We start from the raw sequence: 27,467 nt of genomic DNA, 5'->3' as shown, positions 1-27,467 counted from the left end.
TTAGAGACCTGGGTGATCTGTGATGCCCCGCGCTTCCCAGCAGCCACCCCCGGATACGTACAGGTCACGTATCTGTATCGTGATGTACAGACCAACGAGTCCCTAGAGCCCAATTGCTCTGGCAGCAGCTATATTGGTGGCACAGGACTAATTAGCACAGGACAACAGGACTGCACAGACTTCACATTCACCAGCCTGCAGCCACCCGGCTCAGACCCACATGAACCAACCCACCCTGTACACCAGCAGTCCCAGGAGGGGAAGCAAACACCTCCAGGACTGTGTGGCCAGCCACACCACAAGCTGTGCTCCTTCCTAAAATCTGCCAAGCTCACAGCATTGCTGATGGGTGGCAGAAACCAGCCCAGGGACACACACAGCCCTTCCATCCCTCCTGAAAGGATGGGGCATCCCTGGAGCAGCCTGTCCTGGGCACGGTGCCTGGGCACACAGCAGGTAGGCATCCCTGGAAGATGTCACCAGTGAAGGTGAGACCCAAATGTTACACACAGCTGCTACGTGTAAGAAACTCCAGCCGGGCAACATGCTCTTCGCAGACGCTCATTTAACAACCCTCCACCATTACTTACCCAAACACAGGTTGGTGAGAACAAGCCTACTGCTATGGCAGTCTGCTTTTAATAAGAAGATTTGAAGGCAGTGAAAAGGCAATACGAACAGCAGAAGAGTCCCTTTCTGAGGCAGGCAGTGGTTTTTAAGAGATCTTTCTTGTGTTTCTGCACCCTTAGCAAGCCCATTCCTACAGTTTCTTTCCCTGAGTGAACTACACAGCTTGGAGGCAGAGTCCTGAATTTCTGGAACAATTTCTCTGGCAAATTAGGCCTTTTAACAGAATCGTAGGTGGAAATGCAGGTCCAGAGCATCCATTCTTCCACCAGCGCAAAGTTGCTACCTGCAAGCCATTAAGTGCATCATTAAGTCCAATTTTAAAAGGATCAAGCAACACGATTACTGCCGCTCTCCCACCCAGGAGCTCATCTCCATGGGCAGGGGGACTTCACTGCAGGGTCACCAAGTCACCCATCACAGGCAAATATTTCCTGGAGTTCAGCTTCGTTTCTTCTGGGCACTGCTCTGGGGGGTCCCCAGCTGACATCGGGCACCAGAGCAGCCACCAGCTCCGGCGGTCCCGGTCGCACATTGAACACTGTGACAACCTCTGACATTTGCAGGATCTATATCTGCATCTCCGCTGCTGCAGGAAGCGGCTGCAAATCCAATTAACAGATTAATCCCTCTCCCCAGCACAGCACAAAGCCTCCGAACCACGCCACCGCCAAGAGCCGGGCCAGACTGAGGAGCTGCAGTGAAGACAAGTGTCTGAACTCGCCTGGGCAGCCGTGGGCATCCCATCAGGCTGGTCTGCTCCTCACCCGGAGCTGCCAGGTTGGCTGTCCCACCAGGGCGCAGGCTGGAGGCACCCTGGCTCTACAGCAGCATCATGGACAGGACCAGGCTCTTCGCCCAGCTCTGACCACAGATCCCCTTCTTCAGGCACAGCATGCCCAGCAGAGATGGCTCTGCCCTGCACCCCTCCATGATACTCATCAGTGTTTCAAAAGCTGTATGGAAATGGCTTAAACGTCTTGAAGCCCAGCACCCTCCACTGACACCAAACAGCTCTGCAGCAAATGAGTGGACCGTGATGGTGCCACGGGTCCTGATTTTAATATGCAAATTGTACCAGAAAAAAAAGCCATTATCTACCAGAAGCTCATTTCAGCTCAACAATAGTCAACTAATTACTGCATGTCTTGCCCTTTCCTAGCACTGTGGTTCAGTCAGAGCAGCCTCCACTAATTCAAAAGGACCTTCGAGGAAACCAATTGCTAAGCAAAATCCACCTCCAGCCCTGAAGGAGTTTCCTGCAGGTGCTGTTCAGTCCCAGCATCCCAGTGCACCCCCAGCCTGGTGGAAACTGCCTCCAGCTCTGCTCACCAGGCACATGCTTCCCTGGAGAAGAAAACCCCTTCTCATGACTTTGTATGGCCTAGTTTTCAAGGGGGACATAAGAAAACATTTTGAGTAGTACCCAAGGAACCTAAGCAGGAGCCGGACGAGGGCCAAAGTCACCCGAGCGCTCACACGCATGAGACTGGAGCTCCTTAGAAGTATCTACAAACCATTCCCGGCTTAAGCCTGGAGCAAACCTCCGCACCATCTTCTCAGCTTCCCAAAGCCACCACAGCAACCGCCAAGATGTGAAGAACATAAGGAGCCTCTCTTGAAGAGCTGTGGGCATGGGTCTAACCCTCCAAGTGCCAGCAACTGGGCAGCAGCCCGGAGAGCAGAGCAGGGAGGGGAGACGCTGCCATCGTGCCATCCGTCCCGGGAACGCCACGACAAGCCGATCCTCGCTGCCACCGCTGACCCGTCTCAGCGACCCCCCCCCAGGGTTTGCCTCCGCAGCATGCCCAGCAGCCCGCTCCCAAAGAGTTCCCATAATGGGGCTTCTCCCCCACTTCCCGATTGGCACCGGGAGCTGTTCCAGAGCACGGAGCAACCGCAGCTCCTCATGAGGCACAGGAGGATTTTCCCAGGTTGTGGAAAGCATAAAGCAGCTAAACTGATAAGGAATTGCACAGAGCAAATTGCCTCAGGACAAACTTCTGCTCCGTGGGGACAAGCAACAGCTAGACCCTGTAACCTGGCCAGAGCATCACTTCAGTTAAAAAAAAAACCCACAATAAAATAGACTTTGAACATCCCAAAACTCAGAAGTGGGGTTCAGACAGAGGTACGCCCCTGCCAGACACTTGCACCCAAAAACTCAAGCCACAGAGCCGATTAGAGCTCAAGAATTTCATTATCGCTAGGCTTTCCATTACCACCCAGGATTATCCTGTCTACACACAGTCGCTAAAATCTGATGGAGAATTTACAAAAAAAAAAAGTGAAGTGCTAAGCAGCTGGTGAGCAGAGACCTAAGCATGGAGGCCACACTCCGGCAGGCTAAATATTTTCAGCAAGACAAACGTGCAGCATCACTACTATCAGAGGAATGTCTTTTTAAAAGGAGCCAGCTCCAAGCAGAAGCAGCCACTCCAGCTCGCTGCACCGGACAGCTGGCATGGCTGCACACAGCCAGGGACTGGTCGCGGACAGGCAGCTCTCCAGTGCCCAGCTTAAAGAGCAACTCCTTGGGGTCACGAGTACTGTTGGAGAGATGATGACAGGAAAACGCGGCTGGTTTTGAGCACCGGAAGAGCCGCAGCAGCTCTCCTGGCACAGGGCAGCCTCTGAGCATTCACCCAGCTCCCCAGGGCACTGCAAACCCACCCGGAGCTCCTGGTCCCTGGCCGTGCTGCATCACCCAGGGGGTGCAGAGCCCCCACAGCCAGCCCAGCAAGGGCAGCATCATTGCAGTGCAGGCAAGAGAGTTTGGGAAAAGATGTGACTGCCTTAACCACACTTTAGACATGAGATCTGCAGTATTTATGTTCTTTTGACACCTCCTGTCCCAGAAACAACAGAGAAGCATCCACGTTCAGAAAGAAAAAGGGTTAAGGAGGGAAACAAAAATCTCAGGTTCTTTCCCATGGAATCTGGAAACAGATGCGAGCTGCAATCCCAACCAGAGCATCCCAGAGTCCTACCTGACGTCTTGGAGCAGCTTTCCCTGTCCCGTTGCTCACAGAGGAAACCACCCGCACGGGGAGGGGGTGGCAGGGGCACAACATTAATGCAAGTAGCAGTTATGAACATCCCCGTTTGCTGCTGCCTCTAGTAAGGAATGAAATAACCCAGACCCCAGCACTTGCTTCCGGCACTATCAGCAATCACAGCACAGGGACCGATAAGGTAAAGGTGTTCCCAGGAAAAGCTGTACCTTTGGCGAGCACAGCCCTGATGTAAAACATTTTTCAGCCCCTGTTTACATGTCCCACTGGGAGGGGGTTGTGCCCCCCACTGTTATCAGCTCCAGTAAACTGCAGCCAGAAATTTTATCTTAACTTTCTTCTGCACAGAGAAGCTGCCACAATAAATATCAGCAAGATCAACAAACCAAAAGGTCTGAGGAGCAGCCACTTGTCACAGCTCTGGGCTGAGCAGGAGCTGCCAGGACCCTCCCTCAAATGCACTCACACCAAGAGTGGAAGGCGCAGTAATATGGAAACATTTTAAAGCAACCCCAGAATACTCCAGCCACACACCAAATTGTACATCGGGAGACTGCGGGAGCGCACTAAGGACGCCTGTGTCAAACTGCCATTCTTAGGCGAGGGAGTAGGACCACCAGAAGACACCAAAGCCTGGTCTTAAGCGTGAGCAAAGCCTGGAGCTGCTCTGAAGGGGGGCAGGGTTTGCGGTCCCCAAGCTCCTGCCCTCACACAGCTGAACCACTTCTGGTATGGCTTTCCCGAGCTTTCACTTCCAGGAGGGCAGAGCTGCTGTGTCTTTCACCCCCAAAGAAGAAGAAGAGGAAGCCCTTAGACAGCAAGGTCTGCACAGCCCTTACAAAACTCAGTCACTGCACGCATTGCACGTAAGGCTCTTTTGGTTTATTTATTAAACAGAAACAGATTGCTATAGGCAGCTTGAATCCAAGTGACAGAATCGGTTTCCATAGACACTTACTGCTTTCCCATCAAAATTCAGACGCAGCCAGCGAGCTGTGCACGGCTGAGCTGGAGCAGCCCGTGGCTGGGAGTAAGCAGAGTCTGACACCGAGCATAACATGGCGAAACCAAACCCTGGCCCCTCCGAGGGGCTGTTTACCAATTGCTTCATCAGCCTTTAGAGTAATTTCAGTTTAACCCCTTCTCTGTTAATTGATCGCCTCAGAGATCGCATTAATGAGCACAGTTTGCCATCTCCTAGCACAGCAACCTGGTGAGCCAGACCTGCAGCAGGGACTGGGAAGAGGAGTTCAACTGGGACTGCACAGGCAACGAGACCAAAACCCAACTCAGCCGCACTAGAGCCTCAGCGAGAGGCTGCAGCATCCCTGGGGGGAGCTGGGAGAAGGGCCACCTCAAACCATGTCTGCACAGCGAAACAGCAGCGAGGAGGGAGGACACAGGAGCCACATCTGAGCGAGGGCAAGACTGCAAAAGCAGCTCCCAAATGACCTACCAGAGGAGTATGAAAGGGAAAAGAAGGCACCAAGCATCACAGCTCATGATGTCTGTCACAACTCTGATCAACTGAGCAAATACAAGTCACCAGCTGCGTTGCACTGGGAAGCTGCAGGCAGCATGCAGATCTTGCAACAGCTCTGCCACACTCAGCAGGGCTTAGCTCGCTTGAGCATGCACAGCCCAAGCGCTGGGTGACTTCTACCAAGAAAAACACCGCTTCAGAACAGCTGACCTGCCCATTCCCCACACCGCTCCCTCGCCCCTGCATCATCCCCTTCTTCAAAGGGCTAAGGTGGGCAGCACTGCCTCAGCTCCCAGACCAGAAGCTGGTGCTTTTCTCTCCCTTACAAAGCAAGACAAAAATGCCAGCAAAACCGCTCTCTGCAAATGCTTCCTCTTTGCAAACACCACAAGCCAACAGTGCCCCAAAATCCTAACACTAAGAATAGCAGGCTTTTTTTAAAGCTACATTTACAGTAAGTACAGAGACACTTTTACCATTCACATGATGCAGGATCAGCTCCGCATTGAGCTTGTTATTCCCGTCAACAGCAAAAATCTGGTTTCATTCCTGTGCTCAGAGCCTGCTCCAGACTGTGACTCCATTTAACAGGAGATTGGTGACTTACCCAACTCTTTAGATCCTTGGCTTTCACTGGCCAACTCTCCCATCTTAACCAGAGCATCAAAGTATCCTTTTGCTGCGTATGTCATACCTAAAAGCATAAAGCATGCAGGTTATATTCTCTTTAACGGGTATTACAACCTCTATGGCACAGAATAGATGCTAGACACTAAAACAGACATTACTTCAAAGGGCTTAACCCCACAGGGAGGGACTAGACAACAAACAGAATAAAAATGAGTGAAGAAAGAAGAAACTTGAGCAGCAAGATTACAGGGCTATTTAGGAGGGAAACAAGGTATGTGCAGGACCTAGGTGGTTTTCATTCCAGAGTAACCATCAGCCTGCTGAATGCTGCTCAGAAAAATCACTGTGGAATAATTGAATATCACAGACTTTCATTATAGTTCAGTCTTGTTTGTTGACATTCCAGCTACACACTTCACTTTAATCAGATAAGCAGGGGGTTTCCTCTAATCACGAGAACATGTTGTACAGCTTTAGCTCAACACCGTCAAATTATGTGCTGAAGCCTCTTCCAGCATGATTTACTGATTAAGACACTTCCTTCAGATGCCCCCACAAGCTCAGAGATCCAAAGTAAAGGATGACCAAAGACAATTTTAAAAATTACAGGAAGACCTTGGGCTTCAAAGCATATTCACAGCAGGGATGTGCGAAAAATAGAAAACAAGTGATCATACTGGTTATCCACAAAACGCTGCAGTTACACTGTGCTCAACTTAAGCTGGGATAAAACAGCATGTTATAAATGGACTCCACCACCCGGGTAAGTAAAAGCTGCATTATCAGTAACATTTCAGAAGAACAAATGAAAAACCACAGTCCCAAGTGCAACCTCTTCTCCCCCAGCAGACCCTTCCTCTCCTCCCTTCCCTGCTGCCTGCACCCAGCTAGAGACCCAGAGCAAGGAAACAGCAGGTGACACACACCCAAACCACAAACCCCTGCTTCCTGAACATCATTAGGAGTAGCTGGGAAATATTGCTGCTTGTAAAGGTGTATTAAGTGCCCCATCCCTGAGGGACCAGAGTTCACAGCCCCTGTGCAGTGGACCAGGATGGACAGACACTTCCCACATTATGCCCAGCTGACCCATTAAAACCTAATTAAAAACAGTGCTGAGAACTGGCAAGAAAGCTGCATGGAGGGGAGTGCCTGTACCTGAGAACAGCAGGAGGTCTGTATCTTAAAAAATCCTTCACTGAAACATCCAGCAACCTCATTTGACTTGTGGGAAATAGAATTTGCTCCAAGCACAAAGCAAGAAAGCACAGATCCTTCCCGAAGGTCGTATTTCAAACACTGGTGTTTCAGAACGTGAGACACCAAAATATTTTTTTCCACTGGCTTAAGATTGTGACAGCCTCTTTCCTTACAGGCTTTTTCACTGAACCAATTAAAAAATAAAATCATGGAGATGTGCAGCACAGCTCTGAAGTGAGCAGAGCTCTCCCTGAAAGAGCGCAGCTGCCTCTGGGGTCAAACAGAACCTGCCTTAAACCTCCTTAAAACCCAGCCGAGTAGGGCCCAGGCAGTATGCAAAGTAATTGTAAGTCAAAATAGTCCATTTTTTGTTTTCATCAACTCATATTTTACTTTTGATCACTTAAATCTACATCTTCCTAATGACTCCCAATAGGAGCCTGTATTCCCAACCAAGAGCTGCCACCCATGTTTTTATGGTTTTTTTTTCTTCTCTTCGAATGCATTCTTCTGGGCAATTTGAGCGTTTCAATAACACACATTTAACCAGAACTTAAAATTTTAGTTCTAAATATTTTAAAGTAACATTTAAAGATCAGCTGGTTGGAGATGTGTTTATTATCCAGTGGCAACCCAGTATTTCAACACTCGAATCCGTACCACATCTGTGGCCCCACAGCACGGACGTGCCTTGCATGTCTTAATGACGTAAGCGTTGCATGGAGGTCCAAGAACCATCTCCCCAGCTTCCTCCCCTTGCTCTCCCAGGGAAAAAGAGCATCCCAAACTGGTTTTCCAGCTTTCCTCCCTTCTGAGGCCACACTGTCCAGCCAGACCCAGCGACCCCTCACCAGCCTTGCAGCCCCCAGCATTTCAGCAATAAATGCATCAGCAATGCAGTTTCACTTACTTGCTAAGGCTTTTTCATAGGTCTTCCCCATAGAAATGAAATTCCTGAGGCTGGGATTGAACTGCTCCATGATCGTCTAAAGGAAACAGAACAACATCATCGGGGGTTAGCAGAGATGATCGGGAGCTGGACAGGGCAGCTCCGCGCTCCCTGCGGGCAGCCACGCTGAACTCTGCGTTCATCAATGCAGCAACAGCACAAAAAAAACCCCTCCCATCTCTCTCAGCAACTCAACCCAAGCTTCCCAACATCTGCGTGAGGATGCTGGTTTTACCCCAAGAAGCCTTAAGTATAACCATGTATTGCAAATAATGCACAAAAAGAACAGCCCTGTTGGCCTGGAAGGGCAAGCATTCTTCTCATTTTGCGTGACTCAAAAGGATCAGGGCAGTGCAGAAGTAGCCCAACACTAAACCAAGCACTATGATAAGAGCTGTTGAACACAGTAGCCAGGACAGCAGCTGAATGCAACAACTTGTGCTGCCACTTCAAGCTATGCCACCTCTAGCCCTCCGCAAGAGCGGGCCGGAGGCACCGTCACCTCTCACCAAGGCCAGCCTCTCCAGGGGGCTCTTCCCCCACGCCAGCTCCAGCGGGTGCCGTTGGCACTGCCCCGACACCAGGCGAGAGCAGAGCCCAGACACAGCCCGGAGGGAAGATGCCCCAGGTATGCTCTCTTCCTCCCCCAGCTAAAGCTTGGGACCAAGCTTGGGTTTTGAACATCACATGGCAAAGGATCAATAACAAGGCGTCTCTGCAGTGCCCCAGCGTGAGGTTCCTTGTGCAGGTGCTTCACTGTAAGAGATAAGTGAGTGCCCCAAACCAGAAAATTATCAGATATGGCAAATATAACCATAATAACAACCGTAAGTGGCTGTTTGAGACAGCAGGCAATGGCCCTCAGGCCAACCACAAAGTTGACCTGAGTTCTGGGAGATGATGGCTGGTGATGTCCCATGCCTGGGATGGCCTCAGAGAGCAGCATCAGCTCGGTCTATCATGGAAAAGCAGACAGGGCTGAAGAGCGGTATTCAAAATAACCACCAAGGAGCTGAAGACAGAACAAAGCCACCATCGTCCCCACCGAGCCGGTGCCAGCCACGGCTGAAGCCATGTGCAAGGAATTACACCTCAGTCTCAAAGCACTTGGTGTCATTTTCCACCTGCCTATAAATGCATAAATTAGGGTGTCGGTGAACACCAGAAGCGCTGTCTGACGGCTTTTCCTCCCTCGCTTTAAGGTCCTTATTTAAACATGGGGGAAGGAATAATCGGCTCACAAAGAAGAACGGCTCTTTGTACATTTGGCACAGCAGCTACTGACCCTCCCCTGCCAGGGCTATTCAATCCCTGGAGCCGATAGCATCTCTAAAACCAGACACCAATTCCCAGCCAAGCTGTGGAAGCAACAACAAAATCTCCATTCTCTCCCTGTGAATCCGACCTCCAGACCAAACCCAGCTGCAGCAGGGCAGCCCCAGAGCTGGTCCCAAGCCCCTGCCCCACCTCGGGGACAGCCCCTTGCCCTGCCCTGACAGCCTCCCACCAGGGGTACCGCCAGAAAATTAAGTTTAATGACTAAATGTCCCCGCACACCCCAAGCAGGGATGCACAGGCATTCCCCCCGGGGAGGGAGGGCTCTGCACCCGTCCACCCCATGCTGCTGGCAGCATCCCATCCCATGAAGGGGAGGGAAGACAACAGACAGACACTTAGGGCAAATAAGCTGATTAAGCATCTGTTGCCTCATCTGAAGCTGGCCAAACACTATAAAGCTCATTTTCTGCCTGAGGCATTTTTATCCCGAGTTCCTGCTGCCTGGCCTTTGGAGAGCATGACAGTTTAATTTTCTTCCGCAGGTACATGTGTGCAAGGCTCAGCCAGCACCTTCCCCTGGCTCAAACAGCCATTTTGTAATTTCAGCGAGCAGGAACCCACACGGGACGCCAGCTCGGGGGCCAGTGTCGAGCATGCTATCCGGGGAGGGAGGCATCACCTAGGCACCAGTATTTGTTGGCAGGAGAAATCCTTTTGATCCTCCGAGGAGCAATAGCAGCAGCCCCGCTCCCGGCTGCGGCAGCAGGTTGAGGACGACTGCTCCAAGGCCGGAGCACCAGCCCAACCCGCAATGCCCCGAAGCCACCATCCCACCACCCCAGCAGCTCTCAGCGCTTTTGGATCCATCCCACAGCACTATACGCAGCCCTGCAAAGGGCAGAAGACAATTCCCAGAGACCTGACAGGCAAGCACGAGGCTAACGAGAAGCTTCATTGCTAATTAAGGCTGCAGGTCAAACTACACAGCAACATAGTGCACATGGAAGCTGCTTTGGGGCAGCACGGAGCAGTTTAGTGAGCACGTTCAGCTTGGAAGGAGAAAATTAACCTGTAGCAACAAGCCATGTAGCAAGTTGCTTCCCCTAATTGCAGGAGACAATTGGACAGGAGCTAATTAACACTGACGAGGATTGCTCTGTCCTTCCCACATCATGTTTAACTTCAGCCAAAAAAATCCACCTGTGTTATCCCACAAAGCGGCTGGAGAAGTGGGATCGGTGCCCATGGCAGGGACAGGGATACGTCCCCGCTGCCAGCAGAGCCGTGTCTACAGCCTCCATCATGCTCAAGCTCAGCCTGAGCAGTCTGAATAATGTTTATAAAGAAGAAATATTGGCAGAATTTCTGTGGGGAAGGTATTTTTAAACAGTTTGCTAGGTTAAGTGCAGTAAGTGTTTATATATATGTATGTATACATATATATGTATAAATAAAATTTTTGCAGCAGTGCCTATGTAAACATACCTTCCTGAAGCACGAAGCTTAGTGAGTAAATGATGGAATAGGATCCACAAAGCATCATCTACAGAGCAGGAGCACCAGTGAGCACCGGCCGTCCCCATGGCACGGCATGCTGAGCATGGGCAGGTGCAGATGGCAGCGACGGAGAGCAGCCCCCGGGAGGGCAGCGCCGTGCCCAAAGGCTTAAAGCAGCCAAGCTGCTCTCTCGAGCTGTGGGTCTTGTGGGGACGGATGTGGCACCACAGATTCACAAAAAACCCCTTCCAAAAATTCAGTGCATCTTCCCCAAACTGGAGAGAACGAAAGCATGACAGCCCTGGCAGCTTCGGCGCTGCTTAGGGCAGGATCCTGCTCCCCACTGACCGACAATGGCCATTTTAAAGCAATAAAGAGGAAAAAAAAAAAAACCCAGAAAGGGTCCCACTGATCAGCTGAAGCAGGGGGGAAGGCAACTCTTTGCTTGCCAAATAAAACTCATGAAACCTTAGGAGGAAGTTTGCTGAAAGTGTTTTTAAGACATTTTCTGGAGACTCCAATGAAAACAGCAGGATGAGGGCACTGAAAAGGGCTCGTCATTACAGAGATTAAAATAGAGTTTTTCAAGCTCCTTCTCACTTCCAGGGTGGGAAGGGAAGATGACTCCAGAACTAACACACCTTCACATCCCCCTCCAGGTGAGAAGCTGAAAAGCCACCAGCTGCTAAGGAGATATATTGAAAAATAAACATATTTATGCCACAGAACACACTCAAGCAATCACTTTGTGCACACAGGCCAGCCAGCAAGGTGCTGGAACTGCTCCCGTGACGCTGCAGGTTGCGTCACTGGTGGATGCACACCCCCCGCCACCCCCTACCCTCAGCCCCATGGAGCGGGGAGGGCAGAGGTGCCCGCGCAGTCTTTGGCAGGGCTTTCCTTCGGCTGGCGAGGTGAAGCCAGGTTTGCAGGACACTACAGCAAAGCCAATATTCAGCAAAATTCTGGTAGTGAAAGCAAATCTCATTCTCCCTCAAATTTTGCTCCATCAGCACCACGCACAAGTTGTTTGCCTTCCACACGCCGCCTGGGCAGAGTTTAGAAAAACACAGACAAAAAAACCCGGCAGCTAAAGGTTGAAAAGGCTTTGCTTTGTTCCACTGCACTAAATTCCCTGGGTAATACCACTCAGCTCTCTGGGATTGGCACGGCTTTATTCAGCTGCCAAAAATGAAACTAATGCAAAGCACGAGGTCTCCAGGACATAGTCCTGCTGAATTAGGGGGAGAAGAGGCAACAGAAAATAAGGTCCCCCGTCTCTCCCCTCTAAGCACGCTCCATACTACAGCAAGGATCTACTGGCTGCTCTGATGCCGTAATAGTCAGCCCATAAGGAAAAGTTTATGTCCTCCCCAAGAACAAGCTGGAAATTGAGGTGGTTCAGGTTGTATTAGGTTTCTCCCGCGTAGGAAAGACCTGCATGACACCTCCTTAAGGGCTTTTAAAAAAAGCCCCCAAAACTCCCAAACACTTAAAACCAGGCTGCACTGTTCTCCCCAGGTCCATCCCCGCAGCCTCCCAGGTAGCTCATAAAACTGAATACAGGCCAAAATAAAAAGCAGGCGCTCATTTGCACGGCTGGGGCAGGAGAGGGTCAGCAGCTGCGGTCTGCTGGGCACCGGGGCTCTGCACCACCGGTGCCGATCCGCGGCGGCACCAGCTGCGGTGCGTCACTGCACAGCTGGGACAGGACCTCACCCCGCACGGCTGCGTCAGCAGCACACACGCTGCCCCGATTACGGTGCTGAAATTACCGCCAGACTTCATGTCCAGCCTCGCCTCCACACAGGAACACGGCAAAAGGCCAGGCAAGCGCGGATCGCTGCGAGGACGCTCCTGGATTTGTCTGAGGGATGAGCATCACCACGAACGCTGCCGCGTGCGTTGTGCCCCGGGATCCCCTCTCAGCCACCCCCTGCAGGGACAGCCTGCACAGCACTTGCTGGGGACATCCCGGACACCGCAGTGAACACAAATGGTGGCCTTTGAGCCAAAAAAAGGACTTCAGTGATCTCCTACTACCATTCTTTGCCACCCATAAATGGCAGTAAGGCGCAACAGGTCCTTGCAAGACTGATGCTGCAGTGGCGTGGGTGGCCTGGGCTCAGCCTGGCACCCACAGCTTCCCTGGGAGAGTCATGGGTGACAGCAAGATGTTATGTGACCATGACGAGCACCGTTGGAGGGGGCAGCACCACGGGACTCTCCATTACACCACAGTCACGCTGCAAAAGTGGCTCAGCTATAAGGAAGTTTTGTTTCTAAATGGGTCACCCCTGCTCCAGGAATGCCTTTCATTGTTTCTGTATTAATATTTAATGCCCAAACAAACCCCAGCGCTGCCTCCATCTCAGCTTGTCCTGCCTTACTCCATCAGAAGACAGCCCTGTAGTTTTAAGAGCCAAGTTTCTCCTGGGAGGGGAGCCTCACTGGACTTGTTAGCAGGGCTGATTTCAGTTGCTTACAACACACACACGCCTTACAGCCCTGCTGCCAGGAACACCCCCATCCCGCCGAAGTCCCTGGTACGTCAGTGTACCATAACACACAACACAGCAGCAGCGTTTCACAACCTGAGCTGCTGATGGCTGCTCTGCTGTATCACTCCCTCATTGCCAGCAAGCCCACCCAAAGCTCACTCCAAGCCTGCGGGAACAGCTGAGCCACTGTCCTCCAGCCAGGGCTCTCACAGATCCTGCCCCAAAGCCAGACAGCTCAGCACAATCTTTAATGGAGAAAGAGTTCAGAAGCAAGGGGATCTGAAAAAAACCCAGGGTCCACATCTAAAGTAATTTAATTTCTGCTAGCTGTCATGTCAGAGGATGAAGAGACCCAAATTTCAGGGCTAGAGCTCTGAATGTCTTTGCCATCAGGGTCTGGGCTTCAAGGAAACTGGAATGGGGACCTGCATGGTGCACAGAGCACCCCGAGCATGCTGGCTCACAGCACCTGCTGGGGAGCACCTCATCAGCACCCACTAGCAGCTGACCCTGCAAGGCAGACCCGTCCCCCAGCCCCCCAGGACTGGGATCTCCCTGCTGAGCCAGTCCCCCAGCCCCTTCCCCGCAGACCTCGCAGCAAGGGGCTCGACTCAGCCAAAGACTTCAGCTCCAAGAGCTCAGCATAGGAGGCGCTCGGTATGTGCTGGCCCATGCCGTACCCTGCCCTGCAACACGAGCAGCATGGGAGCGAAACCTTAGCCACGAGCAGGCTCAACGCAGCAAGGCACCGAAGGCAGAGCCAGCGGCTGCCTCCATCCCAGGGAGCAGCATGGCAAGTAACTCAGGCAAGTTAGGAGCTACCTGCTTTATAACACTTAATCCACAAGTTTCAACAGTTTGGAGATGTACTACCTCCGCAGAGGTCAGAAACCGCTCTCCCTGCCCGCAGCAGCGTGGTACACCCGCAGAGGGGATGGAGCAGCACAAGGCGAGGGCAGCCCCGCATCACCACCCCAGTGCCAAGCCATGCGGCAGCGCCGGAGCCAAGCCCACCACGCTGTGGCTGGACCAGCACAACGCCTCGCTTCAAACAGACTCGGCTGCAGAGCCAAGACGCTTTGAAGATGCAACTTCGGGGAAAAACCACATTGTCCTATAAAACCACCGCAGGACCAGGCCCTGCTCACTACAGGACAACAAGCCTGGCCTCCACCCTCCGCAGTTACTGCTGGGAAAGGAATTTTGCAGAGCTAGACCCGCTTCCCCATGACGTGGGCGCACAGCACCCGCTGCCCACGGGAGCTGGGTACTGCCGTTGATCGCAGCCGTGCCACCAACCGCCCCAGTCAGCTCAAACCCCCGGCATCCAGCCAACAGGTTTCCCACATCTGGGGTGTGGGAAGCCCCAACGCTGGGAGCTGAGACAGCAAGAGCAGAGCTCATGGAATTTGGAAGTGGCACAGGCTGACTTCAGGGGCCAGCTCTTTCCTCCTGTCACACAGCATCATCCCTCCGCTGCCAGACACACCAAACCACCCACAATTTCCCTTCTGATTCACTTGAGCAAGAATCTCTCCCCTTCCCTCTGGACTTGGAGATAATGAGCCAAGAGGCTGTTATGCTGGCAATAACATTTATTACAGCTGATGTGTAGCAAATGACTATCAGGAATTATGCCTGCATTTGTGCAAGGCAATTAGGCTTCGAGTTTGGGGTGTTTTTAAGCAAACACCTCTTCAAATGCAGAGCTATTCATACTCCATTGCAAAATGATCTTCCACACGAAGAAACAGCTTTAAAATGAAATGGAGGTTAGCTTGTAAACGGCAATAATCTAATCTGTCATAAGTGAGACAGATTTGTCTTTGGGGGAAGGAAGAACTGCCAGTCCCTCCTTTCTGGACACAGACAGTCCTGTGCAAGGGACCAGCGGAGCTCAGGAGCGGCTGCAAGGGGAGTAGCCCGGAGAGCTGCCCTTCCACTGAGCAGCCTGACCCGGCACCCACAGCCAGAGAGGTTTCACCCCTCTGTGCTCACAGCAGAGCCCAGCCCAGCAGCTGCGCCGCTACGATGGGGTCCGCGCAAGTGAATCAGCACCAGGGACGGTGGGATTACGTTGGCGGAAGGTGCCAGCAGCCTCCGTCTCCCTCTGTAATTACTACACATGTGTAGGCAGCTGCCTGTAGTGGCAGCATCGGCAAGGGGGCGGCTGACAGCTCCTCCACCATCTCATTAGCACAGTCACTCCGAGGGTGAGCACTGGTTCTGGAAAACGATTACAATGAGCTTCCTGAGCAGAACGCCTTGGCAAAGCCTGCGCGGGAGAGGATGCCTGGCACAAGGAGCCGCCGCGGAGAGCTGCCTGCTCCAGACCTCGCAGGGAACCTGCTCGGCCCCTGGTCTGGCTGCTGCCGGAATCCCAGCAAGATGACAGTGGTGGTTGGAAGCAAAGCATGGGGCTGCCATCCATCCCATGGTCCTGTTCCATGGCATGGGGTTTGGCAGCTGCCAGGAGGCAAGGGCCAACCCTCCCCCAGCATCGGCCCCTTTCCTTGGGGTTGTCTCTTCCCAACCACGGTGGTGTTCAGGCTACCGTACAGGCCAGAAAAGCATGGGACAAAAGAACCCTTGGACAACAGGGATGTGAAACACTGGGGGTGGTTTTGGAGTGGGAGACTCCAAAGCTTACCAAGCTGGAGAGCCCACAGAGTCAGCACCATCGCTGAGCCTCCAGCCCTCGCGCTGGGCTCCAGGAGGTCACAGAAGTCCTCAAAGAAACAGGCAAACACTGGGTTTCTGCACACACCCTGTGCCACACATCTCCAGAGGCTAAGAAAAGCACCATCTTCAGGGGAGAAAAGGGTTCTTATTCACTGCAGGAAACGCAAGCAGAGTCAGGACCGTCCTCCTCCAGCTCCCAGCGCAGAGATGCCAATGTTGGGTAAAACCGCAAGGTCTGCCTCCAGCCCCATCCTCTCTCCCTACACCCAGCTGCTCCCACTAAAATACTGAGAAATTAAAGCATTCACTAACTGATAGTCAGACCTTTGGACCGTTCTCGAGTCCATCTTTGGCTCTTGGGGTCAAGAGGCCCCCGCGCACCCTCTGCACTTGAGCCAGATCCGTCAGGCTTCGATGGAGACGCGCTGCCGCTTGTTCCGAGCCAAAGGCACTCTGCTCTAGACCCACAGCTCACACAGCACAGGAAGGATGAAGGCAGAGGCAAGGAAGAGCCCAGCCTGCACTCACCCCTCATCTCTTGGGGGAACACGCCTCACTTAAGCACAGTTGTCGCGATGGCCCACGAGCTGCCCTGCACGCTCCTTACATGGCGGCGCCCGGGGAAACTGACCTGCTCCGCAAACCTGCTATTAGCACCGTTCTTCGAGGACAACACACCTCGAACAACAACTGAGTCACCAGCTGAAACTGTTCCCAGAAACTGTCCCTGGACCAACCGCACCGTCACCCAGTCCAGGGGACCGGCAGGGCTGGGTGATGAGCTCCAGCAGCTCTCGCCCTGTTTGCCCAAGCAGCTCCCGGGGCTGAGCCGTGCTGGTACGCAAACACTCGGCTCCCTGGGAGGGACAGGCTCCCGCCCGTGCCGGGACCTGACCGCATTAACACCCCGCGGTGCCGGGCTCTGCCCAGGTCCGAGCACAGCCCGCAGGGTGGTGGGTCTGGGCACATCAGCTGCATGTAGAGGGTGGAAGGGTGTCCCGGACACCCGAGCCCCAGCTGTAGTTAAATGCCATAACCAGAAGGCTCCATTCACAGACCTGCTCTGCATCAGAGTAACCAAGATTTTGGGTGTCATTAGCTCCATCTGAACAGCTGTTATGCCCCAGGATCCCAAAACCCAAGAGTTTAGAACTTCACCGCCTTAGTACTGTTTTTGTACTAAATTTTTCTATCAGAGGGTTGGTGTCCCACCCCCCACCCCCACCCCCACTTAATGCTCCCAGGTAACTCAATCTAACCACTTAAAATGCAGGAAATCATGCAAGCTTTCCAGTTTAACAAATGACATCCTGCATTACATGTTAGGCTAGAAAGGTTTTATTAGACTCGGTCACAGGACCCAGCAGAGCAGAAACCACTTCCTTCACGAGGAAAATTAAAGCACATAAATTATTTTATGTTTCGCATGACACTGGGAGCAAAGGGGAAAAAAAAAACCCAGCCATGAGAGAGTCACAAACTCCAGCTATAACCAAGACACAGAAACACCTCCGATCGCTTTTAGTCGTTGCAGAAAGGCAAGCGTTGGCGGGGCTGGGCTCGCCTGCCCCAGCCCGGGGTGATTCGGGGACAGCTCTGCCCGCCCGTGGGATAAGACAAATTCCCACGCAGGCTCCCGTCCCCCGCGGGCTCCCCCGCACGGCGTGGGGGGGCTCTGGGTGCCCGGGGCTCGCTCCTGCCCCGCTCCCGGCTCCGCAGCGGCGGGGTCCCGGCAGCCGCTCCCGCCCCGGCCGGCTCGGGGGGGGGCTCCGCACCGGCACCCCCGGGGCTGGGGGGGGGATGCGGGGGCGACCCTGGCCCCCGGCGGCGGCTCCTCCCGCCCGCTCTGCCCCGCGGCCGGCGGAGGATGGGCGGGATTGGGGGGGGGGGGGGGGGGGGGGAGGTTGGTGGGAAAAAATTTTTAAAATAAAAGAAAAACCGACAAATAATGGGCAGCGGCGCCGGGCCGGCGGCTGCTGGCGGGGCTCACCTTGTAGACATTCTCGGTGAGGCGGTGCACCTCCTCGGAGCGGGACATGCTGGGCGGGCCGGGCAGCACCATGGGCGGCGGCGGGGGCGCGGAGCCGGGCGCGGGCAGCGGGGAGCAGCGCCGGGCACCGGCAGCGCCGCCTTTTATCAGCTCCCGCGGCCGCCGCCCGCCCCGTCCCGCCCCGCGGGGAGGAGCCGCACGGAGCCGGGCTGGGGGGGGGCACCGGCGGAGCGAGGGCTGCGAGCTCGGGGAGGGGCAGGAGGGACGCACCGTGCTGTGCCCCCTCCTCTAACCTGCCTCCTGTACCCTGCTATGCCCCCTCCCGTACCCCATTCCCCATCCTGTACCCCCTCTATACCCCATGCTATAGCCCCTGATACTCCATACTATGCCCCTCCGTACCCCATCCTCTATCTTGCTCTGTAACCGCAGTCCCTGAGATGCCTCATCCCATGGCCCCACTGTCCGCCGCACCCTCGCTGTGCCCCCCACCCCACCCCACCCCTGGTGCTGTGCCCTGTTCCCCAGATGTGCAGCGCAGGCTGGATGGCTGAGGAGCAGCTGGAAGGGGAAAAGCAGCCAGTGGTTTGCAATGTGATGGTTTTACATGGGGAAAGACAGCTGACGCTGTCCAGGAGAGCAGAGGTGGGGTGAGCAGCCACGATGGTGTACAGCCAGTCCAGTGCAACACACCTCGTGGTGCTTGTCCTCAGCCCAGAGCAGGGCTTGGCCCAGGCAAACCAGCTCAGGCAGGAGGAGAGGCAGCCCCTGCCTGCCTGTCCCCTCACTGTCACACCACTGTCCCACCGCCGGGCTGGCTGGGTGGGCTGGGCTCACACCTCCTCACCCCGCAGGCACTGGGAGTCCCCTGGGAGTGCCTTGCTGGCCCTCCCAGCCATCAGGTCCCTGTGGGCCAGCGAAGCTGTGGGTTCCCATCCCTCGGGCCAGGGGCAGCAAATTTGCACAGGTCCCGAGGGGCACGAGGAGCCAGCGCCCCAGTGCCCCTGCCTTACAGCCCTCCCCACCACAGCTGCCGCTCTCCTCAGGGTGACCCATGGTTAAAAGAGTGCTTTACACAGCTGGGGCTGTCCCCATGTGCCTGTACAGAGGATGAACACCTTGGGGGCACCAGGCACAAGCTGCCACTGGCTGCCTTGTTCCAGCCCTCGGGCCAAGCCTTCCTCTCCTTCCTCTCCCTCCTCTCTGCTGTGAGAAGCGGTGAAACAGTTAAGCAGTGGAGCATGTATTTCTCCTTCGCCTCCTCCATCAATTCCGAGAACAAGGCGCCTGAGTACCCAAGACAGTCTGTACCTTGGCCTCAAACCTCCCCTTTCTATTCCCCTTGTCCCCCGCTCTCCAGCCCAGCCCTGGCGAGGAGAAGGGAAGGCACGGAAGGCGACTGCTCACTCTGGCTGCATTTGGGTCCCATTTTGGCTTCTGACCCCTCAGAGGTTTCACACTCCAAAGGACAGGGAAGAACTTACAACCCCTGAGAAGGGTTTTTCTCATTTTTCTGGGGCGACCCTTTCCCACAAGGACTGAGAAAGGGAAGGGCGGTGGGACATAACCTTGGGGGGGACTGGGCAACAAGGCTGCCACTGGAGATGTCCCCAGGAGGGATGCTCGGCTGTGCTGATGCAGGGACATCGCAGTGCCCCTTCCCTGCTTGAGCCCGCTCCATCCCAAGCAGCCAGGCTGCGGTCGGCTCTGTTGGGATGCCGCTCCCTCAACCGGACACCAGCCCCTCACTGGCTTTCCAGTGCCAGCAAAGGATTTCAGATCAAGCATCCGGGAAGACAGTGCCTCTATCCACATCTCTATCACCTTATTTTTAGTTGTTATGTAAGTTCTTCGCTACGTCATGGATGTGGGGGGTTCTTGCATCTAATTCCAGTGTGACAGCCCAGCAATTCAAACAAGCTGTTGCTCTGGTGAAGAAGATAAAAGGATTTGTAATTTCTCATAATAAAAGAGGCCTTTTGGGACAACCCTCCGAGAATCTCTCTCATCTAGGCCTGCTCTCAGACAGCCGCTCCACTTTCTTCCCATCCTCTGCTTCTCCTTATCCCCAGGAAACTTGAGTACTGAAAACCTTTCTCCCTCATAACCCCCTGCTCCCAAAGCGAGTCTTTGGCTGGAAGCAGCCAGTGATTTCTTACCCTCACGTTAAGAGGCAGATTTACCAAATTGTTGTTGGCCCTGGCTTCTCCCATCACAAACTCTTGATTGACAACAGCTGCCCGGGGCTGGTCCGTGCTGCCCGTGCCCTGTGGGGCTGCGCTGGAGCCCAAGGCAGAGCTGCCGCCCCGCAGCCGCCCCAAGCACCCTGGGAATTCATGGCAGGAAAAACCTGCCTTTGCCTCATGCCGTAAATGCCGTAACATTTGCTTTGATTGCCTTTTTTTGGTTTTTTTTTTTGTTGTTGTTGCTAGCCATCTTTTTGTCAGGGTGATTCACTCCCTGGGGTTTGGCAGCAGCTGGAGCGTGCCCAGGGTAACCATGGTGGCAGAGTCCCTCGCGGGTTACCTAAATCCCCGCGGCACCACCCGGCACTTCTCACGTGCCCTTTCGGAAGGCAGGGATCTTCCACTGCGGGGGCTGCGCTGGAGAAGCAAAACCCGGTGGGTGCAACGTGGGGAACCCACCACGCCAGCCCTTTAACACCAGTGGGATAAACACGCAGCAACCCTGCACTGACCCAGAGATGGCCCCACTCGCCCTGGAGCTGGCACCCGGCCCCGGCCCCGGAGCAATCCCCTCCCTTTGCAAAATCAGGGTCTTTCCCCGGGGTGACGGCACATCAGCACACACGCGGCACCGGCCACCTCCAGCCCCGGGTGGAGCGAAGTTGCTGTGGCAACACCAACTTATGTAATCCACCCCGCTTGGCTGCAGGTGTGGGGAGGAAATTGTGCTATTTTCAAAGTTTCATTAGGTTCTTTCTTAATTACCAGCGTGGCGTCACGCCAGCAATCCCAGCCGGGTCACGCGCCGCAGCGCGGGGACCGAGCACCTTGCCGGGGCAGTGACGGCCGAAGGCAGCAGCGGCACGGGGCGGGCGGGGACGGGCAACGGCTCCTTTGGGTTTCCAGCGACGTGGGAACACGCTTGCACGTCCCTGGGCAGCCCGCGGGTGCGGTGGCTGCCTGGGGAGGGAGGGATGGAGGGAGGTGGCTGCAGGGTGGCATAGCTGCCCAGGGAGGGGGAAATGATGCTGCATGGGGTCAACAGGTGCTGCAGCATCCTCAGTGCCTCAGGAAAGCCTCCTGTGACACAGGAGAGAGGAAAAAAATAAAGGTGGCTTATAATCCCTCATGCCTTTGAACGTGATGTGTCACCAGCCGATACAGAGAGGAGGAACCAGAGGCACAGCCGCCCCGCTCGCGCCGACCTCCCGCATCTCTGCCAAGAGCTGTGACTCGGGTGCCGGGGCTCGGGCGGCGGCGGGTGAGCTGCCACCGGGAACAGCTCCGGGCGGTCGCTGCTTGCTCCTCTGCACCTCGAAAGGAGACGGGTGGTGTCAGAGTAAGAGAAACCAAGTAGGGAACGAGGTGGCTTTGCAGGCTGTTGGAGCAGGTCGAAGAAGCCGCCTCCACCTCTAGCTCGGCTCCTTGTCCAACGTGGTCCCGCGGCGGGGACGGAGGCAGAGGCTGCTCCGCTCCCTGCACAACCACAGCTCAGGCTGACAGCAGCCAGTGCCCTTCATTCTCTTTTCCTCCTTTTTGATATATACTGAAAGGAAAGAATAAAACCAACCACTCTTCAGCCACCTCAGCGAACAGCATGGCCGAGGGCAGGCACGTACCTGTGCGTGTCAACTTGTTAATGAGATTACCAGGAAATTTCCGTACTTTTTGTCCCAGGCAGATGGCTTCCCCATCAGAGTCCTAACGCACTGCTGCTGCGCAGTCGGCTGTGAACCCTCTCCATGCTGCACTAGGAGTTATTTATTCCTGAAATAATTTAAATGTGATTTTTCTGACATCTGGGGGGGGTCACTGAGGAATCAGCCCAACAGGTTTGAGCAAAACCAAGCCAAATGCAAGCTCAGGACGAGCTTTTCCCTGTCCACCAAGCTCAGCTCGGACTTCTGCCCCCATGGCTTGCTGCCAAGCGGGTGGGGGCCCCCTCCTCAATGCCAGGCTGTCCCCCCGCTTTTTTTTAAGCACCTCACTCACCTCTGTGGGACCCAGGGCAGCAAAGTCCACACCAATACCAGGATCCTGGAGCCGCCCACCCAAACACAGCTTTGCTTTCCCCTTTGCAGTGCGGCTGTCGCTCACCGGGATGCCAGCAAGAGCAGCTGCGGTGCCTCGCCGGTACCCGTCGCCATTCGTACTGGTAAGCACTGGGCCCTCCACCGCCATGGGCTCCACGTCTCTCGAGTGTGCAACATCAGGTGTGCAAAGTCGAGTGTGCAACTTCAAATGTGCCGCTTCCAGCGTGTTGCTCCCTGCGCTACCTCGAGGCACACACGAGTTTACACCTTCTGTTTCGTAGGGTCAGGACTTAAAAGTTTTGTCACAAAACTGGAGATTCCCTGCCTGTGCCAGCAGCTCTCAGCCAGTTAAATCCCCCCCGAGCACAAACAGCAGATCCAGTAAAGCCATTTATTGAGGATTAGCAAAGGATGAACAATTCAAGCTCTTACTTTACTGGGTGGGAGCTGCAGCACCAAAATCCAGCGCAGAGTCTGAAACAGCAGCGCCAGCGATTTCCAGCTCCCGCCTCGCGCTTTGCCGAGCAGGACTCGCTGCAGTTCACAAAGCGGGTCCGAATTATTTCACAAAGGAGGAAACTGAGGCATGGTGGAGTAACTGCCCTCCCGCCCCCACCATCCCGAGCAGGTTTTCCCTAATCCCATTGGAAGCAGCATCTGAGCAAGACTCCCAGTGGCGCAAGTTGCCATTTCCAGGTATTTGTGTACCGGGACTGTTTTGCTCACTGGTGGGACACAGCAGCTCTTTATGTGCGCTGCTCGCTGCATCGGAGCACGTGGCCCTGCTTACAGTGGGGGATGCCGCTGGGCTGAGCCGAGCCGGGCGTCGGAAAGCGGCTCTGCCACCACCCGCCTTTCTGTGAGACGCAGGGAGCCTGGGCTGCGCGCTGTGGCCAGGTCTCATCACCGCGGTCACTAATGGCAATAAAATAAGTGGTGGCCCCGGGGAGGGAGTGTGGGCTGGGGGGAGGTGCTGGCGGAGCGCTCGGCTGGCGCCGCTGCAGGGACGGAACCCCGGACCCCCACGCCCCCACTCCCACACCCTCCAAGGGAGCGGGAGGCAAAAGGCAGCGCTTTGTTGGTAGGTCTCTGGGACATACTTCCTGCCTGGGTCAATGCCGGAGCCTGCCTGCGTAGTTAATATAAAGCTGGCAAAGTGGCAGCGTGCCCAGAGCACGGCCCTGGCGGCCCCCAGCTCCCACCTCCTGGCTGGGGGGACACGGGGACCTGCTCGCATGTCCCCTGCAGACCCCCGTGCCCTTCCCTGCTCGGGTGCTGATGGCTGCGGGCAGGGCACGGGCAGACCAAGCCTGCTCCGGCAGGGGTGGCACCGGCCAGGCTGCGCAGGAGAGCAGCAGAGCCGGCGTGGAGGAGCCTTGGCTCTCCCGGGAGGCTCCCGGGGAGAGCAAGCGCAGGGAGGAGCCCGAATGACGGAGGAAACAGGGAGTGGGTGGGAGAACAAAGCGCTGCGGATGCCGAGAGCAGCGATGAGGCCTGGGAAGATGGAGGGAGCAGAGGCACCAAGTGGGATGGGGGAGGCAGCTGCTGCTGGAGAAGGGGAAGAGGCAGCGGGAGGGGAGCGGGGCTGGCACTGGCTGTGGGAGAGTCGGACGGGTCCCCGGCTGTGCTGCCTTACTTGGGGACAGGGGGAGGCTTGGAAGGGAGAAATCTTGGCTTCAAAGCAACCAGCAAACCCAACCTCTGCTAAGCCACGCTGGGGTGGGAGTGGGCAGGGGTGCACATGCTGTGTGCTCCGGAGGAGCCCCGCCACACGCTGGGGTCAGCGGTTCCTCCTCGCTCCAAGGCTGCTGGGCAGCCCAGAGCCCCTCTCGCTCCTCATCTGCCCCAGCTCCTGCTTTCACGAGTGAGTAATGCTGAATTACAGCTCGCTAAGGAGATCTCTGGGGATACTTCTGAATAACAGGAATAGTTTATGTGCTTTGCATAACTGGCATGATGGGATTTTGCATCACATTGCTGAACTCAGGGCACTGCTTCCAGCTGATGCCTTGCACAGGGGCACCGGCTGCTGTAGGGACCTTTGGGTGCTGCCTCTGCTCCTGCCCAGCCCCCACCTGCCTGAGAAAGACCAGTGGGTTGCAGAGGGCTGGCTCACAGCAAGGGGGCTGAAGGGACAGGATCAAGCCCTGCTGCCACCGCCTGCCCTCTCCCTGCCCAGTGTCAACTCTTCCTTTCCATCCAGCCAACACTGCTCTGGGATGCTACAAGACCCCAGGCCCACAGCACCCTTGGTCACATTTGCTTGTTCCATGGCCACGTCTGGCAGGCTGTTGCAGTCCTAACCAACTCCCAGGCTGCAGCACGAATGCCGCTTCTCAGGGCTGAAGCACACGACACTGAATTCCCACCACTCCTCTTCCAGTCCCAAGGCATCTCCAGCTTTTTTGCACTGATGGGCTCATGCAGGAGCTTTGTCTCCTCCTTATTCAAAGGCGCAGGCACAGCCCTGGGATTGGTCTCCACTCGTTTCCTCCTCTTGCTAATTAATCGTGCACTGTCAGGCTGTGACTCGCTCCAGCACCACGTGTAAGCTGGCATCAGCCCTCGCAGCCCTGCTTCTGGCCGGGAGCCCGTGCCGAGAGCAGCCGGTACCACGGCCGGGCCGGCTGGATGATGGCCGAGGGCTGGGGACCATCGGTCACCTCACAGCGGTGGCCCTGCAGAGACACCCAATGCATGTCCACAGCCTCCCTTACGACTTGAGGAGCCACACTCCACTGCAGGGCAGGGAAACCAGCCCATGTTTGGGGGAAGTAGCAGAAGTGGGTGACCCGGGGGCAACCACCATTTCCCAGTGCTCCTTCCACCCATCTGGCAGAGGGTCTGGCTTCCCCCAGAAGGTGAAATTCTGGCTCTCCTACGTCACAGCACTCACTGCTGAAGCATTTCATGCACTGCCAAGCACCACCGTACACCGACAGCTCCCGTCTAGCACTAAGATCCAGCAAAGGTCACATTCCCAAACTCAGCCGCGCAGCTCTCTAACAAATCTGCTTTGTTCCCATCACTGCTCTAATTAGGAAATTGTGCTGATTTTTTTTTCCCACAGTTGAACTATCAAAACTCAGGCTTGTTCTCTGCCAAAGCCTCTTCCATCTCTCCGCTGGTGACTCAGCGTGACACCAGGCCACTTAAAATATGTGAACAGGGAAAAGGAAGGAGCCAGCGGCTGATTCCCTGTGGTTCTGAGCGTGCAGCTGAGGGGGGGTGTTGGCGTTGCAAGGCTTTGAGTGCAAAACAGAACACCACCAGTGCTACCTCCGAGTGCGGGCAGCACCGTAGATCCTCAGGCTCAGTCCCCTCTGTGCAGGGCAGGGCAAGCTCGGCGTGTGGAGTGATGAAGAGGGGGAGAAGGAAGATGGAAGCCTTGCCCTGCAAGGCTCTCCAAAGCAGTGCCTGGTGCTGACTGGTTTGCCAAGGAGGGTGAAGGACAAAGGGCAGAGCGAGGGTGTTCCTGGCGAGAGCGGCTGCCGGGGGGAGCACTGAGCGGGGCTGTAGGGGCAGCTCTGACCCAGGGCTCCCACTCGCAGCTGCAGACCCCGGGGGACTGTGCTCCCCATGCGCAGTGCCCCAGCCACGGCTCTGGGCTTGCTCATGCCAAAAAGTGACTGGACCCAGACGAAAGGCCTGCAAATCAGCTGCTGCTGGGATTCTCATGTGGTTTTTATTCCATGGGTGTTTCAGGAAACATTTGAGACAGAGCGGCGTGCAGCCGTGTCAGGGTGCAGCCGTGTCAGGGTGTGCAGCCGTGTTGGGGTGCAGCCGTGTCGCCCCGGTGCGTGCAGCCCCTCTGCCTCCCCAGGCAGCGCCGCCATCCAGCTGTGTTGGCATAGAAACTGCCACGGCTCCGCCACGGCGTCGCTGCATTACACAATTCAATTAAACACCGAGTGAAAGGGCTGCTGCCATTTAATGAAGGGGGGGGAGAAGCTCCCAGGCTGTCGGGGAGGCGAGGAGGCCTTTGCCCCAAACCAACTTCTAGACAACTTCCAGAGCATCGTGGGGGTGGGCTGCAGAGCAAGAAGACAAAGCCCCAGCAAGCGAACAAACGGCGCTGATGTTCAGCGGCTCCGCTGCCTCCTGGACAACATTGAATAAGAGTCTATTTAAAGGCAATGCCGCTTGCATAACGCTGGCAGTAATTCCCTCTCCCCCACAGCCTCATGCATCGCTCCCAGGGACGCTGGCAGGAGGAGGGTCTGCGCAGGCAGCGGTCCCCGGCCGGGCAGAGCCCACGGGACAAGGGCAGCTGCAGGCAGCGTCCCCCAGGGACAGGCACCGTCTCTGCGAGGGGAGCGGGGAACAGGCAGCGCTGCCTCCCAGCGGAGCCTCTCCCTTCCCCCAGCCGCTGCCTCCTGTGCGGGGCGATGATCCTACATTGCCACACAAGTCACGTTAAATGCCACGGTGGCTGGATCCGGCACCGAGTGGCGCATTGGAAATAGCACAGAGGCTCCGGCAGCCGCTCCGGGAGGAGTGACAAATCACCTGCTCCTGGACATGCTAAGGGACTGAAATTCCCTGTCACCTTCACACGTGCTGTGTCCGTAATGGGCAGGTTGGCCGTGGCATCTGTCCGGTGGCCTGAACCTCTCCGATGCCTCTGGCAAGGAGCCAGGGCCGTGCCAGGGCTGGGGGCACCGCGGAGGGCTCTGGGCGCTGCGTGGGGGCGGCAGAGGAAGCGGCATGAGGTTGCTTGTATTCTCCAGGGTTTAATTAGCAACAAGCAACGTTGCCTCAATGACTTTCTTCGAGGGAGGACACTCCTCTATTTAACTAAACATCTGGCCAACTAAAACACAGCTGGAAGAACTCCATGCTCAGCTCGCACGGCAGGGTGCCGGCTCCCACCCCATTGCCACAGCTGAGCGGGTACGACGGACTGTTAATTAAACACCGTTAAACACGGCACAGCTGCTTTCCCAGGGACATGGGAACCCCCAGCACCTCCTCTGGCAGGGCCAGGACGGGGTGCTGAGCTGCCGCCAACGGTCTGGTTGGCCCAGGCAGCAGAGACCCAGGGGCAGCCCAGTGCTCCCATCACCAGAAGAGATGTAAATCTAAAATACCGGGGAACCAGCTGGTGACTAAACACCAGCCGGTGCCTCAGAGACATCCCTGGTGAGGGCCCCTTGCCCCGCACCCATGGTGCCCCTTGAGGACTGAGCGTGAAGGCGGTGCAGCACTGCGGCACCGCTCCCGCAAATGGTGCCCTCAAGACCTGTGCGTTTGAAACGGGTGATGGTCACACCCCGGGCAGTCTACGCTGGCTGCTTGGGGCAGTTGGACAACCCCACCGAGCTGAAAGCACAAAATGCTGCTGAAGGAGGGGAAATCGGACCCCAGCCCAGCCACGGGCAGGACAACACAGCCACT

General features: G+C 55.6%; 1 protein-coding gene across 8 annotated transcripts in view; it reads right to left on the bottom strand.

Moving 5' to 3' along the window:
- The window catches only part of BAIAP2 (BAR/IMD domain containing adaptor protein 2), a 50,831-nt gene extending 32,863 nt beyond the window's left edge, over positions 1-17,968 (bottom strand). For 7 of the 8 annotated variants that reach the window (XM_075111648.1, XM_075111646.1, XM_075111642.1 and 4 more), the window contains exons 1-3: positions 17,852-17,968; positions 7,865-7,940; positions 5,732-5,818 (exon numbers count right to left, since the gene is read on the bottom strand). In XM_075111648.1, coding sequence (XP_074967749.1) covers positions 5,732-5,818; positions 7,865-7,940; positions 17,852-17,923 — 235 coding nt within the window. In that variant the 5' untranslated portion in view covers positions 17,924-17,968. The remainder of the gene's footprint in view (positions 1-5,731; positions 5,819-7,864; positions 7,941-17,851) is intronic. The other variant, XM_075111645.1, reaches the window with a different exon arrangement.
- Between the last annotated feature and the right edge of the window lie 9,499 nt (positions 17,969-27,467).

The sequence above is a fragment of the Phalacrocorax aristotelis genome, chromosome 16 (genome assembly GCF_949628215.1).
Source record: "Phalacrocorax aristotelis chromosome 16, bGulAri2.1, whole genome shotgun sequence".
In the NCBI taxonomy this organism is placed as follows: Eukaryota; Metazoa; Chordata; class Aves; order Suliformes; family Phalacrocoracidae; genus Phalacrocorax; species Phalacrocorax aristotelis.
Note: the sequence above shows the minus strand (reverse complement) of the source record. Positions and strands in the feature narration are given on the sequence as shown.